General features: G+C 51.9%; 3 protein-coding genes across 3 annotated transcripts; 1 reads left to right on the top strand and 2 right to left on the bottom strand.

Annotated features, from left to right (window-relative positions):
• Positions 1-1,890: 1,890 nt before the first annotated feature.
• Positions 1,891-3,581, bottom strand: NCS54_00289300 (MFS domain-containing protein; the record flags this gene model as incomplete). The annotated part of the gene is made up of 2 exons (XM_053148480.1): positions 1,891-3,033; positions 3,087-3,581. The coding sequence occupies 2 exons, from the start codon at positions 3,579-3,581 to the stop codon at positions 1,891-1,893; spliced, it is 1,638 nt and encodes a 545-aa protein (XP_053004455.1).
• Positions 3,582-11,325: 7,744 nt separating this feature from the next.
• On the top strand, positions 11,326-13,995 carry NCS54_00289400 (Hypothetical protein; the record flags this gene model as incomplete). Its single annotated transcript, XM_053148481.1, has 2 exons — positions 11,326-11,818; positions 13,379-13,995. The coding sequence occupies 2 exons, from the start codon at positions 11,326-11,328 to the stop codon at positions 13,993-13,995; spliced, it is 1,110 nt and encodes a 369-aa protein (XP_053004456.1).
• Positions 13,996-14,326: 331 nt separating this feature from the next.
• NCS54_00289500 (Ubiquitin-like modifier HUB1) lies at positions 14,327-15,010 on the bottom strand (the record flags this gene model as incomplete). The annotated part of the gene is made up of 1 exon (XM_053148482.1): positions 14,327-15,010. Exon 1 carries the CDS (start codon positions 15,005-15,007, stop codon positions 14,327-14,329), a length of 681 nt encoding a protein of 226 aa, XP_053004457.1. The 5' UTR covers positions 15,008-15,010.
• Between the last annotated feature and the right edge of the window lie 1,602 nt (positions 15,011-16,612).

The following is a 16,612-nucleotide window of genomic DNA, read 5'->3' on the forward strand; positions in this document are numbered from 1 at the left end:
CGCGCTCAGATCCTCGGGCGTAGATGTAGCATCCGTGGCATAGCCTTTTTGACATGGGGCCTTTAGGGTATAAGATCTGGGAGCGACTCCAACGAAACTGGCCGGTCAAACTGATTCATAGAGTATCGTAATGACTATTGGCACTCTAGGGTGCCGCATTCGGGTGCGGAGACCATACCGCCGTGGACGCCTTGCTTTAATGGCCACGCCCGGTTCAATGCATCGTTATTCAGGTCAGGGAGGTCCAAACCGGCCCTTAACAGATCCAATAGATCGTAGGAAGGGCCACAGAACATCGACGGCCATGTACTCAGCTTCGACTTGAGGTTCCGATGGTATGTGCCAAGATAACCATCAGCAAATTGTCGATGAACACGGACAGCCACCTTATTAGGTCCTGGTCGCCAGTTTGCCTTTCCATCATGTGGGGATTTGTCCAGACTCCAACGGCGCGGAAGTCTAGTAGTACGTCGGGTTGTCTGGCGTAGGCATCATAATGCCGGTGATTTTGGAAGGGTTTCTCTTGTTGATCTTGTGCTGATGTTCCCCGTGTCGGTTCAAACTCGATCCAATGTATATCTTCACCTCAATTGAGACTTTGAAGTCGAAACCAGGCTTAGTCATCTTGTTTGAAAGGTCAGGATGGAAGGAAACTGTCTGCCATCTGGATGTTGGAGCCGCCTACACGGACAGGAACGTCAGTGTATCAGTCGGTGCAGGAAATCCTTTGAAACTTGAGAAAGGCTCAAACGATAAAAATGACTTGACATTCTTCTACCCCGGGATCTACTTCATCCTATTGGGCTCTCAGTTAAATGCCCGAGAGAGAGTTGTCAGCAGGGACTTCTTGCATGTCAGAGCAGAGTTCTCTGACCCTTCTTCCCGAGTCTCGCCAGGCAAATGCCGTATTCCCTGACCAGAGCAGAGATTTTCTCAATAACCTCTTTACAGTATTCATCATCCACGCCCGTTTATTTCGGAGTATTGCATAGTCACTAAAGCCACCTGTCATCTGAAGTGCGGCAATGGGGGGCGAGTGGCTCGACACTTTCACATGAGATTGCTCTGTAGGGATAAAAATAGACACTTGCTCAGTTGAAGTAAGGTTTTTAAACTTCAAGGTTCTAATAGAATCGGTGCTTAGTCGCTAAATCGAGGAATGTGGTCTTTTTGGCCCACCCTAATTTACCTACGAGGTAGGTAAAGTCGGGCAGCCCCAGGGAAGGTACGTAGTGACATACATGACGACAACCCACTGTTCCAATAGAATAAGAGTAATAGACATGAATTCATCGATACTCAGAGCGGTATTCAAAGTCCATATATCAAGGAATCCAAACAGAGGTGAAAACAACTTGAAGTAACCAGGAACGTTCATCCGACACTTAGAGAGCTCCGGAGTCAGGAACTGCGTCGAGTTATCCCCTTTCTCCCAAAATCAATCCATGCCGTCAATGTTAAGCTCATAAAACGCAATGGCTTGGACCATTATTTTTCGACTGTATCTTATAGCAAGTCTATCCGCGGCGTTTGGCCCCATTAAATTCAGAGTTCCCTCGCGCCTTTCTCAATTCTCAAGCCTCAACATAGTATATAATATCGAGCCCTTCACACTTCTCATAAATCCTTCAATACGAAATTACATTTCAAACAACCATCTTCATCGTATAAGTAGTTTAGGATACCAGTTTGAACTCCGAGACATAAAGTCTCAAGGTCAAGTCTAAATACGGATCACATATCCCTATAACACTCACGTTTTTACAACAACCCAAGGACTTTTTTTTTTTTTTTAAGTATTAAGACATCATACAAAAGTTTATTGCTCGCTCATCAAACACCAGTATTCTTATGGTCTAGAATGTAGTGTGGATACAGATACAAGGTAGTTCAGACCTGCTGGGTAGGGACGCCAGAACGCATCACCTGGGCTGCCGTAGCCTGCATGATCTCCCTCTCCTCTTGCCCGCTGTTGTCTCCGAAAACCTCGTCCATCTGTTCAAGTGTTTTGCCCTTTGTTTCAGGCACAAGGAAAAATGCCCATACGGCAGCTAATCCGCACCAGCAGGCGAAGAATACATACGTTCCGAAGCCGATATTCTCTATCATAGGCGGCGTAATAAGGCCTATAATGAAATTACAAAGCCAGACAGTTGCGGTGGACAAGGCGACGCCCTTTGATCGAGTTGCGGTGGGAAAGACTTCGGAGGGTAGAGCCCAACCGAGGGGCGAGTAAGAGACTCCATAAGTCAGGATAAACATAAAAGCCATAGCAACAGCTCCCCAGCCTGCAGCAGAGTGTGCCTTCCAGTTGTCAGAGAAAAGGCCGACAAGAATAGCCATAATTCCCCAGGAAACGAGGCCGCCGAGGCCGCCGAAGATAGCGAGGGGGCGTCGGCCCACCCGGTCGATTATAAAGAAGCAGACACAGACGGCAACGAACTGAAGGATGTTAAAAACACCAGACATATCGAGAGCCATCTGTTCGCTTTGTCCTAGGGACTGGAAGAGCGTTGGAGCGTAGTAAATGAAGGCGTTGATCCCACTAAATTGTTGAAAAAAAGCCACTCCGCAACCAACAACAGTTCGTCTCCAGGTATTAGGACTAAATAGGTCCAACCAGGTGAGAATTTCGAGTCTGATACCGTGCTTGCCGGGGTGGCGGCGCTCGAGGACGGTCTTCTGGAACTGGGCCTCAGCAACGATTCCCTTGTATTCAGTCTGAACCCGCTCATCATCTGCAGGAAGACGGCGCATTCGGGATAGGTTGGCAAGAGCATCTTCATTGCGTCCAACAAGGGCGAGCCAGCGTGGCGAGTATGGGAAGAAGAAGATGCCGAAACCGACGATAGTGGCGGAGACCATTTGGAGGCCGAGAGGAAGGCGGAACGCGATCTCTCCATCCATATGACGGGTGCCATAGGTGATATAAAACGAGACGACGACGCCCAGACAGATCGAAATCGACTCAAGGACGAGTAGTGTACCGCGGAGATTAGGGGGGGCGATTTCGGAAATATACAAAGGAGCACCCTACATCATTATATTAGGCCAGGTTTTTGTTTCGTTTTTTAGGTAACACTTACCATTGCAAGAGTTCCCACTCCAATTCCACCAATTGTGCGGCCCAGAACAAGCATCTCGTAGTTGACGGCCGCGGTCTGCAGCACAGCGCCCACATTGAAGAAAATCGTCACTACAAAAATGGCCTTCTTTCGTGAGATTTTGTCTGCAAGCCAAGGCATAAAGAAGCAGCCAATGAAGGCCCCGAACTCCAACATTGCTGTCATGAATCCCTTTCCAAAGCCGCTGGTTGCGTATGGGAAGACGTCGTGGAACTGGTCCATAACATTGATGATGGAAATCACACCTTGGTCGTACCCAAAGGAGAAACCACCCATAGAGGCAATAAGGGCAGCAGCAAACACGAAAGGGGACTGAATGACACCGGCAATGCCGCTTGGGCCGTAGGCCACATCCTCTCCAAGGTGGACGGGGAGGTCCGAGGGGACGATGTCGATATCCTCGACAGTGCCGTCCCCTTCATCGTGAAAGACCTTTTCGTCTTTAAGGCTGGACATGTTGGAGGGCTTGACTGGAGGCGGATGTAAAAAGTGAAGAAACAATCGATGAGTGAAGTAGAGGAAGAGGGTATCACTGTGGATCAAGTGAGGACGAGGCCACTATGAATCCAAGTGAAGAGGAGACCACTGCCTGTCAAGTAAAGAAGAAGCCACTTGAAATCAAGTAAGGAAGAGATCAAAGGAAGCCGATGAGGCTGGATTGCGATGGGGAGTAGTGATCAACCAGAGTCTGGGGAGGACTCGGGCAGCTTATATAGTAAAACAAAAAGGACCCCAGTCTCTCCAATTCCCCTCAACTCCTAACAGACACGGCGTTGAACCGTCTTCCTTGGCTCCAAACTTTAGGGTGCCAGGTCTTTGACAAACTCGACGACCGGGGGGGTGTCTGCGTCCCCCCTCCCCTGCCCCAAAGGAATGACGATTGGCCTCCCGCATGGCGCCACTAGGACAACACCGGTCAACCAAGAAAGTTTGTCACAGCCAGTTAGAGGGCACCAATTTGCCGCGGCCAAACTGACTTGGGCTGGACTACGAGTGGGCCTGTTTGCAAGGGCCAAGCCGAACAGGGGGGCTACAAGCGGCAATGAGTTTGTCAGTGAATGTCACGGACGATGATGGTTGAGCAGTATGATAAACGATTATCCCATTGCCATAAACCACAATACAAGTCTTTATCGATCATCAGACTTCCCAGTCTCAGCAGCCCCTTTACCCCTGAGTGCGTTGCTCACCCATCTTCAACAGCCACTGTTAAAACATGTGGGGAATATCCGCGGTTCCAGAGTCTGGAGAGAGAGTAAGAAAGCTGGAGAAATGGCGCGGGGGAGTAGATCCTGTGCCAGGGGGGAGTGTGGAGCTTGGGCGATGATGACGGGTGATACCTGGGGCATGATGCGGGGATTTTGCGGGATGGACGAGTCGGGTAAGGGCCACCACCCCCTGTACGTAATCACTGAACGCCGATTGGGGCCACCATGGAACGTCTGTCGTCGCCTGAAAATTGAGGTGCCATGGCTCATGGATCAGGCCTCATGACGACCACGAAAGGCGCAGAGAGGCCTGGGGTCTGGGGTCCGGGGCCCGGGGATGTCCTTCATGTCCATCAAGATTGGCCTGTAACCTCAGGAATCATGATGCTTCTCCAGGGACCTTCCATCTCCAAGCTTGACACAAGTGGAAATTCTCCCCTCGGAATTTCTGTACGTAGCTTTTGGGATATCCCTCCAGCTCTTGGTCTCCATGTGTTTGTGTGCCATACATGAGCTATCTCGCCTCATCCACCCTGTTAGTCCACGCAGTCATGGACACGGCCATTGTAGTCTTCAACATCTCATTTCTGTTCTCATCTTCACTTGACTCAGTTCCCATGCCCACCCCAGTTCCATCCAAGTCGGCTCCGAGGTGTTATTCACTCGTGTCGGGTGACTTTTCGCAAAAGCCCAACCGCGGGAATCAACCGGAGGTATCGCAGGGGCGTCCAGATCTAGACGCTCGCTTCACCACACCAAATGCAACGCCGCGTCTCACCCACACCCATTCGCTGGCGGTTGCCTGTCGCGGGCATGGCCCAAGCACACCTCGTGTCTGTAGTGTTCGTCCCCAAACGCCAAGTCAAGACTTACCCCAAGTACCTCCGGCGGCGCTAACCCTTCAGTGCACGGCGATCGACGTCCAAGATCCAGGATGGGTCTTTGCCAGACGAGTTGAAGGATTACCTACCTCTTCAGAGAGCATCTGGATAGCACGACGGTTCAGTATCTTGGCCTTCAAGACATTTCTTGAGATTCGGGAAACTCGAGTATGAAAAGCATCCTCCAGGAGCAGAACTTCCGATACTTACTCCAACTGCACCAACTTCTCCAAAAATCTATGTTGATCTCATCCAAACAGCGTTCTTTCTAGTAGCCGCCACCTCGCAAGTGCCGCGGCCACTCCGTCGCGTGGCGTCCATCTTGGCGCGATCGAAGCATGGCAGTGTTCTAGAAGGTTATTAGTTGAGTAAGGATCGACATGCCTCCATCTCGGAGGTTTCAACTCGAGCCCGAATGTTGCGCTCGTCAACAGGCGTCAAGAGCTTCGACAGCAGGTCAAGCCACTAGATCAGTGACTGGTGCATTGAGCTATGTCGAAGAGACATTCTCTTCTTGGTCACTCTGGGTGTTTCCAGTGTGGTATCATGCTTCCCTCATGAAATTCAAACTTGCGGCCAGGCACTGGCAGGCTCCCCAGTGTGTCCGTTACCGGAATGACCTCTTGATATCACACTTGTTATGTCAAAAATGACCATCAAGGGCTGTCAAATCTCCACACTTTAGTGTCTAACAAAGCCACTAGGCCTGTCTCAGCATTTGATATTCAGGTCCCCGTTAAAGAATAGCCAGGCCGCGGATTCATGAAACATCCCGATGGCTTGCCTGCCGCTAGTTTCCCCCACGGCAGCTGTCCTATTAACGTGCATAGACCCTCTCATGCCATGCTTCGTATGACAGGATTTAATCACCCGTCTTCTGATGCGTAACTGAAAATACCTGGGGACCATGAACAGACGTCAGAGCGGAGGATACAAGATCCACCACGACATCCCCGGATTCCCCGGGCATAAAACAACCCCAGATGACGTGAGTCTTTTCTTGGGGAAGCAGGGGCGTCTAGTTCAGTTTCGGTAACGCTGGGAAGGGAAAGAAAAGGAATGGGAGTGGACCATGTCTACATGGGTCTCTAGGATCGCAAACCTGTAAAGCACATCGATATCATAAGTTTTCTAGGATCAACGGCAACCGGCCGGCCGGATGGCGGCTCGCGGTAAGCAATATGAGCATGTTTGAGTCTTAATGCATGAGCATGTGGAGACGGTAAAGCTTTTGAGAGGATCATGCATCATCAACTCAGGGTGTCCTCTCTGTAAAGCCCAATTATCACATTATGCTCATCTCGATTGGCCATCTCATACAAGCATGGAGCTGAAGAGGGATGTCCAAGCCTCCGGGGGTGGGACTCGGTGAGCTGTGCGACCAGAGGTCGGGACTCTCTCCGGTCTTCTACGAAGAGCTTCTTGGAATATCACATCAAGATGATCAAGGCAGGGATGAGGGAACATCACAGAAATTCGCCTGCTCCATCTTTCGAGGCTGAATCATGGTTGGCGTTTGGCATGAACAAGTGGGCAAGGATGCCGTCTCCATCCCCGCACACGCTAAAATTCTTGGTTGGGGTAGCGTCTTTTGAATTGGCAACAGCGGGAGTCAGCTGATTCGGCTTGAGGCGGTGCTTCGGGACTTTGCTGCGGGCGTAGGGGAAGCTTGATTGTAAGGGAGAGCGGTGAGCTTTGAAACTGGCTATACGTACCGCGTAGGAATTCTCCATAATGGGATTCACGAATGGAGGGCAAACATCCTGGGACAATGGAATTGAGGTTCAGATGGTACGTACTTCAGAGCACGTGAGCAACGGTCAACCGCCTTCCAACTTGCGACTGCCCGCCTCAACTTCCCGTCCGCCTGCCTTAACCTAAACACGCAACCCACAAACCACGAATCGCAAACCATCAACGAAACAACGACATGGCACCGAAAGTCTAGACTGTTCGACGATCATGGCATTCTTCCACGGCCAAGAAGGGTAATGTCGCCCTCTCCGCAGCCCCACTAGCCCGTGCACCCCGGTCCGCCGCAACTTACCAAATTGAGCCGGCACTCGTCAACGCCGCCCCTTGTCTGACGAAAAACGTGCAACATCGGTGATTTGCTGATTGCCTGGGCGCCTGCATCTCGAAAACGAAAGTCGCGCCGCCTATTTCCTTTTATGGACAACATCCTTCGACGCTACCAGGGAGGTGAACGGACCGCCTCTTGGCCTTCGCCCACCTCTGCTTGATGAAGGGGCAAAAGCCATCGCCTTGGATGCGAAGCCCAATATGCTCGACGGCTCGTGATCTTGTCTGGAGCCTCGCGGCCAAGTTTTAGCTCGCCTCAATTCTTTCAGTATTATCTCATGACATCATTGCAACTGGAGTGACAATCAGACACAACTTGGGCGGGAAACGGTACCAGTCGACCCATCGCGACTCGCCCGGCTTCTCCTCATGCGGAGTAACCTAGCGAGAGCTTCGTCCGCCCATGTTCACCTGAGGAGAAGCTGGTTGCGACAGCAAGCCTAACCACGTCTTCTACGCCAGGGATGCTCTGTGCATGTCCCTTGCGTCGGCATTGTGGTACTACCGCGATCGCAATCTGTCGATAATCTTGATGCGGTTCTGTTTATCGGCTCGGGAGCGAGAACAGCCGCAACAAGCACCACCAGAAGACAACAAGCCGTTGCTCTCTTCCGTTGAAACTTGGCGCACCGTAGCGCAGCATAACGTTCATCTTAGGGCGAACAAACGCAGCGGCTGTCGAGTTTTGACCGAGTCATGGCCGTCATCCTGGGGAGTATCCCGGTGCCTTTGGTCGGGCGTGGGGATCCACGGAAATCCCACTCCGCATCCTTGTCTGTTCATGTCCAAATGTCGCAATTCTCCCCGAGCCAGCCCAAGACGACGGGCTTGGTGTAGATGGGTCCAAGAATCGCATCACACGCCCTCTCACCACTCGTTCCCAATGCCATGCCCTTGCGGTGGTGCATGCGGCATTTTGATCGTTGCCAAGAAGTTGAGCGGTTCCGTTGTTTTCAAGGCTCGCTTTTGGAGAAGGTCCGTTGGCACTGCCACGGTTGTTGGAGAACTGGTTTGATCGACTCGACTCGTCTATTGCCTCGGTGAAAGTATTGAGAGCCGACACGACGCCTTGGTCGATCTGGAACTTCTCTTGGATTGAACCTTGAGATATCAACATGTTTCAGCATGCTATCGAGCCAGCATCACAGCCAGCCCCATCCAACAGTCTCATTCCGGTAGCCTTGGCTTCAAGGATGTCTCATGGTTGTGTGATATGACTTGTACTCACCTCTGATACCCTCGACCCAACTGTGGCGGCTCAGTCGAGCGCTTTCGAGCAACTGGGAGGCTACAGGTGTGAATGCTCTTGAAGAGCCATACAAGGCATTTCTAGATTCAGCGCTTCTGCGACCAGTGGTGAACAATTCTGGCCAACACGAGTTTGCTGTTATATCTACTTTGTCGTTGCGTTCAACCACTTCCTTTCATATAGTACAAGAGACTGGTCATTTCGGACCCCAAGTCCCAGTTCCATCTACGGAAATATATTCCGGGCCTCACGATGCCCCAATTCTCGGTCAATTTTTCCGACCTGGGCCAGAGTCACGATGCGGTGTCTAACGACCGGCAGTCTCCGCCGCCAAACACGCTATTCTTGCCGTGTCAGCTGAGAGGAGTCGTTAACAAAAGGAGGAGATCTCGCAACTGAATTCCGATGCCTCTTTTCCTCCTCTCGGATGTTCCGTTATTGAGACTACATGGGCTGGGATAATATCAAGGTCGACCTGCGAACGCAACCCAAGACTTGGCCCGGACCACACGATGTTTCGATGACTCTCGATGCCCGGCCGTACAATTCCGTAATGACTCGGAGAATAATGCGCTGTTTTTCCAAGGATTTAAACTTCAAATTCATGGTTGGATGGTAATCTGTGAGGATCACCACATCAACGTCGACACTCCCGGTCAAAGCTTGGACATTTCTTATCCTGTCGAGAAAGGAAATGCTCGCCGCGGATTCTACGGCCAGATCTGGCACGGCATGTTGGACGCTTCCAAAACTCTCAACACGCCCACAGTGGCACCAAAACAAGTTCCTCGGCCGCTCACTCCCTTGGCATCAGGAGATGGATACGGTGTCGTCGATCTTGATGAGCCCCGGAGTGGTACAACCACGGCCCAACCTCGAATCCTTGGGCATCCAACAGAAACCCGTTCATCGGCCCTGGTAGACCACGAAACGCACGATTGATTCCTAATCCGCGACCCCTTTTGCGACCTGAAAACGATCTCGGCGACGAACCTCATGGGAGCGAAAGAATACCGAACGCCGAGAATCATCCTCCTCCTTGCGTATCCCGAACAATATTCCTCCGTCGGCAACATTCAAATTCGGAGATTCGAGCGATGAAGCTGCTGGGGGTCGGAACGACTGGACACGAGCCCTAATACGGTGTTCGCGTGCAGGATCAGGCATGTTGGGAACTCTAGCCGGGTTTCCTCTGGCTTCGTTTGGCCTCGGAGAGCTGTTACTGTCCCTCTTGCCCTGACATGAATCGACGTGAATCGATATAAATCGACGTAAATTGGCGTGAATTGATGTGAACTTGGCCGGCTTGTTTCCATTGAAGTGGACGGACTCTTTCTGAATATACCAAGGCCAATATCCATAGTTGTGGCGAGACCACCAATATCATTCCGACTCATTGTGCTCTGGGTACGACTCGCCAAATGCCAGGTAGAAGGTTAGTGGTTGAATCTGCCTTGAACTGCCAGCAAACGAGGGCCTGAACCTCAGATGAGATGATATTCTGAGGTTCTCATTTTTGACATGGGTGGACTTGGACTCTCCGGCGGAAAGAAGGTCGATGTATAAGCCATCCCCGAGATGTCTGTTTGTCCCATTTGCAACCAGAGCCGCATCCTTAGTTGCGAGATCTAATGCCGTTCGGCACGATTGAGATTCCAGACAAGCACACCTTTTGATTGCAGACTTCATGAACGATTTGACATACCCTATACTTTTACGAGGGGATTTCTTAAACGTATCTCGACGCTAAGTGGCGAGTGATGAAGAGCATGGGGAAGGGCTACCCGGGTCGAAACATGAAATGATCAAATCTGACATTTTGGCCAGGGTTACCTGGCATATCTTTGGCTAATAAAAGCAGAGTTTATCGAAATGATAACCTGTATACCCGACAAAGAGATGAGATCCTAGGCTACTCGGCAAATAAATAGTCTGGGGAACCCCATTTTCACGATCTTCCCCGCGGAGAAGAGCTAGCATCGTCCCGATATACTACCAAGCGAAGTGGGGACAATCAGACCTTGTCACGTTTGACGTCCAGTCTTGTTCAACGCTGATTTCTTGCCCTTCTCGCCTCTTATTCGAGCTGAGGCTCAACAGAAGCTGCAGCCATGTCGATTGAGGCTCTGCCCTCACCAATCAAGCCCCGCAAGTCTCCGATGCCCGGATGTTCGCGGGACGGTTATCCCTGATGACATAAGCTCTCACGACCCAGTCGGCGACTGCCAAAACGGGCTTCACTTCCAATGAGGCGAACCCGCGATTAATCCTCGTAACTTCTGAAACTCAACCCTTCCAACATCCAAACTCGCTCCATCGTGACCCAAATTGAGGCTCAGCACTCGCCTCAAAATCCGAATTGCACCGCAAAAATGCACTTACGCCCGATATGGATCCTCGTCCACAAGTGTGTACGCACACGGTATCAGGGGGGTTGAAAAGCAGGGGTTGAAAAAACGCCTACAACCACATTTACAACCAATCATGATGGCAGAACCCGGAGCCTGATTGTACAAGCACATCCAAACCTCTGCGACGCCCATTCGTATGTGTATCAGGAGCATTTCGCACAGTCTGCGCCTCGTTTCCCTTTTCCAAATCCTCTTCTTCATCCTTTATCCTTGGGCCCATCACCCGCCATCCTCATTTGCTCCAAGTTTGTTTTACAAACCGCCGCCATCCTCGTCTGTGCCTGGTACCGGGTAACTCGCAAGGTCTAGCAGGCTGCAACGTCATCGGAGAGACCTCGGTGCCTACCCTGCGCCCGACTGGTAGAAACTATGGACCTGGAACCAACCAAAAACGCCAACGTTGGCATCACCACCCAGAGCGTCGCCAGCATCGACCTCGACCCCAGCCAATATATCCCTCCGCCTCCAACTGAATGGGGCATAGAGGAACAACAGCGAGAGTATGAAAGAAGGTCACGCGCCAAAGCCTCACAATGGGTCAACAGACAAGACAGCTCCCGGCCAGCTCCGGGTGCCATCATCAATTCTCTCCCTCTGGATGAGCGTATGCGCCATAACGACAAGATCGTAGGCCTAGTCGACAACATCCTGCACCGAACCTCCCACTCCGACGCTAGCACATCCAAACCTTCGTCCATCCAGACCACTGCTGCCTTTGCCATTGCAGCCCGCCGCAATTACGATGGAAACACCTTCCAAGATCGCCTACTGGGTTCCAATGCTGCATTTCAAGCTCCCGAGCCTACGCCGTCTTTCCCCGACCGCAACTCGAAATACCATGATACAGGGCATCATGATGAGGGTAGGCCGCCAGACACATTCGGCAGTGATGGATGGCACACAAGCTTGTCTCTTCAGACAACCCCTCAAACACGCGGGGTTAAGGAGGAACATCCCCCCCACCCTGGGCTACATGAGGTTCAGTGGGCTTCGACCAACCCATCGGAGACGGATACTTGCTCTATTACAAGGAAGCAGCCAAAGCGCCAGAACAGCCGCTTAACGGACGACGAACGGGGCATCAGGCGACGGCAAAAGCGACCCAGAACAGGGCGTCGCTTGTCGAGAACCTCGCCAGCAGTTCCGGGCTCATCCCAACAAGCAGCAAATCGCATTCCACACACGGATCATGGGAGGTCTCGACAACAAACACAGAGGGAACCCCAGTCTCATCCTGACCCCGGCCCCTCCAACTCATCAAGTTTCCAGAGCGACCGAGTTGAGTGCAGCTCAGACTGTCAATTTTCAGAAAAGAACTTTGTCGGCTCTGAAGAAACCTGCTTCTTTTGGTTGCACAACAATGCAAAATACTCGACTCCCGGCAGGGTTGCTTGTCAAGGACGAAAGATAGAGATTTCCCACATCGTCACACACGCCGTCGATCACCATGGGCTCATCCGGGGTAGAGACCCGAGACATGGTAATCGCGCGTATCTGATGAGCTGCCAGAGGCACGACCCGGAGACCAAAGCAACAGGAACCTGTGGCAAGTGCAAGTCTCTCCATGACTGGAGGGACGCAGACTTCGATGACCCGGGACACCAAGGCATGGCCCTCTGTTTGCGCTGCTGGTGCGGGTTTACCAAGAGCGACATGAAGGTACACCTCGCTGGACCTTTATGCTCGTACATGGCAGAGCAGCCAAAGTCGATGAAGGTGTATATTCTGTACACTACCTTTTGCTCCAAGGATGACCCTCCAAGCGCGCCTCCCAATTTCGAGACACCAAGCCACGGCCGAAGACCAGCAAAGGGTCGAAACCGATCGACCGCGAGAGATGCGCAGCCGAAACAACAAGGGCGCAATCAACGGGTCGGCCAGCAAACTCCGCAAGAATCGTCTAACGGGAGCCAATTTCGCTCCCTACAACCGACGGGCAAGTCAAACAAACCAGCAACTCCCCGACGACCAGGAGCATCACACCTGGAAGTACCTGCGCAGAATCCTCCACAACTCTCAAAGCCAGCCCAAAGGGCCCCTTCACAGTCTTCACTCTCCCTCAGCTCTTCATGGGGGCAGGCAGCTACCCGAGGCTTTCAGTCCCAATCTCCTCTTCCTCAGGAGATCTATCGCCAGGTGAGACAAGCAATGTCTCCAGAGGATAACAGCCTCGCACTCTCCCCACTGCCCATGAGGCAGTCAAGTTCTCATGGTCAATCCTTTCAACCTGCGAATATGCAACAATCTTTAAGCGATTCACATAATCCTTTACGCCAGCCTGCACAATCAGCGCATCAATCGCCGATACATGAAGTCTCTCAGCAGTTTGACAATCAATCTCTTCAGCAACTCCTACAATCCATCCAAGAAGCTCTCCCTAATCAACGAGGACAAAGCTCATTGGCACAGCTGAGCTATCAAGACCCGACCAACCAGCAACTGTTTGGCAATTTTATATACACTGGCAACTTTCAAGAATCTGGTGTGCCTCAGATCCAGACAACTCCAATCGACGATTTCAATATGGCGCTACCAGCCGAAACACCATTCTCCCAACCCACTCCTTCACAAGCCACTGCCTCGCAGGTTCCGTCTACTATGGGAGAACCTTTGCCCATGCCTTCACCTGATATGGACGAGCCGAGTTGGTTGCCTGATCTGGATGATGATGACGACGACCCCTTCCAGTACATCGGGTCTAATCCTGCGCTTCAGGAATCTATCAGCCGACAAGATGCTCCCATTCGTCAGCAGACAGTACGTCCTCGGGACTCGCCGCCTAATGGCTTGATACCATTCGGTCAACAGGTCAAGATAGAACGAGACTCAGCGTATGAGTCAATGGGACAAACCAAGACGGAGCCGGACGACAGTTTCAACGCAATGCATCAAACTGAACCGGACAAGATGGAAATAGAGGGGGTTTTTGGTCAAGATCTTACACAGTGGTTTGACTTTGAGCGTGCATGTGAATCACCTAGAGCAGGAGACACCATTTGCCAGTCAACACTTTTTTTGAGCGTTCACGGCGTTGGATGAGGGGCGGATTGATTGGATAAAAGACTTGGCTCTGTTCTTTCTTTTGTTATTTATATATTTGGATGATGGGCATATATATCTCTTTGCGTATATTGTCTTGTTATCATGCTCACGCACGACACGCTTACGAAATGAACGACTTTTGGGACACATGATAGCCCCTTTGTTTGGCGTTGAAACATGTTCATTCTTGGGTTTAGCAGGCGCTATGATGTCAAAATCGATTCCCTTTCAATCAAGCAAGTTCTTAACCAAGTGCTTCGGTAACCATGGCCGTGTGTTTGATCCATCCGTTGTCCCTGAACTCCTGTGATATTCTTCCTCGACGATATTAATCCCGCGTGTCAATTTCTAGGTCGAGCTGCACGCCGTTCGAAATGCCGTAATCTCCAAGTGTAATATGATCCTTGAAGGGTCTCTCACTCTGTCGCTTGAGAATGATCTGGCCGGGGTCTCGTCCGATTCGCGCCGCCACCATCATCTTGAGCTGTCCAACCGTGTCGGACTCTAGGCAGGGCACGGCAGCCTTTGTGCCAAGACGGTCGTTGACGTTGACGATGATCATCTCCTCGCCTGCCTGGGCTACAGGCGCCTTGGGCTTTTCCTTCTTCTCCTTTTGCTGGTCCCTGTCGCGGTCGCGATCTCTTCGATCGCCACGGTCGCGGTCTCGGTCCCGGTCCCGGTCCCGGTTGTCTCTGTGATAACCGCGGTCTCGGTCTTGGTCTCTACCATATCCTCGGTCGCGGCCTCTGCCATAACCCCGGTCGCGATCGCGATCACGGTCCCGATCCCCTTGTCTATGCGGCGACCGTCGGCGAAAGTCCCGCCTGTCATTGTCCCTCCGATCACCCTTCCATCTGAAGCCGCCCGAGCCTCTAGGCCTGCGCGCAGGCGATCGCGATCGGTCCCTGGGCCTCCGGGGAGGCAAGTCACTGTTGTCGCGGGATGGTCCTTCGCGCGGGGCAGGGGATTTCGAGCGAGCGCGAGGCTGCGGTGGTGGTGAGTCAGTCATGGCTTGTGATGTTTGACTTGGTGGATGATGGGCTGTGAGAGTCTGAAGCTTTGGAGTTGGGATATGATGATGACTAAGGCAGATAGACCCACAAAACCTTGTTTGGGCGTCGGCAACGGACCAACGGTTGGCTTCACGTGTTTCTGGTTGAGGTCGCGACACCTTCAAGAGGAAGTCTTTCTCGTGTGTGCGATTTTTGCTTTTATCTCTATTTTACATACTGGAACTGGTGGCCTCTGACATGTTCAAGCTGCGCCCGTGACTTCTCTTCCCGCCACAAGAGGCTGCTCAACGCCACGGCGCCTGAGCTACTCAACGACACAGCCTGCATCACATGCGCTCCCTCAGCTTGTTCTTGAGGTAGGCAGCCAGGCAGGTAGCTCATCAGAAAGAGGTAAAGCGGACTCTTCCTGTTGCCTGCAATAACAAACAAATGCAATGGAAGACCGGCATTGCATTATTGCGACAACTCCTACGTCACGTCCCCAAAGCACGAGCTGCTTAACCGACGGCAGAGTCCCGCATTCTTGCGCATTGCGCCTGGCAACGAACGGTCATGTCTTGCTGAGGTTTGTTGACAACTCACAGGAGAGGCGGAAAGCATTGATCTGCGCGATGCATGAGCTGGCATCTCGGATGGGTTTCCGCCAAGCAAACTTTCGGGTCCCAATACCCCCCTCTGCTCTGTCGCAAAGCGAGCGGGCAAGGTTGAATTGACCGTTGGTTCTCCCGGTTGCTACGGTGCAAAGGACTTGACGTCAACCTCTGTTGTCACAGATTGTCGAACTGCATGTGTCCCCGCTGGAGCAGGGCTGAGCAGAGACAGGCCAGGGGTCAGGAACCTTGCAATTGGACCACGGAAAGCTGCCGCGGTTCCCCATTGTTTTCAAGCGCGTCTCACCAATGGAGAAGCGAGCAGCTAAAATAAGGTGGGAAAAAACGAGAAGAGGCCCGCTGGTCTCATGCGCTGGCTTCACACGGCATGGCCACGTCAAGACCTTTCTTTTCCCACTGGAGTGATTGGACCGACACAAAAGTCAGGTTCAAGAGAACGGGCGGTGTGTGAGAGATTAAAAGAGCTCATCACAAATCAAGTTGCACAGCATGACTCAACACGAGGTATGCACCGTAGAGTGCGTACAGTACTAGCACGCGGGCACGAGTCAACCCGACGCGTAGCAAATCCGGGGCGGGTAGGCAGCCGATCATGGCCTCCGATCAGTGCTTACTCTCCTCCCCCTCTCTCCAAGGTTGTCACAATTCCTCCGTGTTCCATCAGTTCGTTCCTTGACCGGCATGGCACGGGTCAACAAAGACCGTTGAGTTTCCCACAACCTGACCAGGATGTTCCTCGGTGGCAGAGTTTCAGCTCGACGGAGCGAGAAACTGGCTTTGAGCCTTATGGCAAAGCAATAAGCCCTAAAAATACCACAAGGCAGTTTCAAAGTGCAGAAGCTGAACTCTGCCATTGTTTGCGTCTTTGTTCCTTTCATGTAGGCAGTCAGCATGCCGCCATCACACATTGCAAAGAGCAAAGCAAGTCGAAGAGGGTCGCAATTACAAACGAGATGTCCTCATCAAACTTTTCATATTACAGTAGCGCAC

Source organism: Fusarium falciforme, chromosome 2 (assembly GCF_026873545.1).
Source record: "Fusarium falciforme chromosome 2, complete sequence".
Taxonomy (NCBI): Eukaryota; Fungi; Ascomycota; class Sordariomycetes; order Hypocreales; family Nectriaceae; genus Fusarium; species Fusarium falciforme.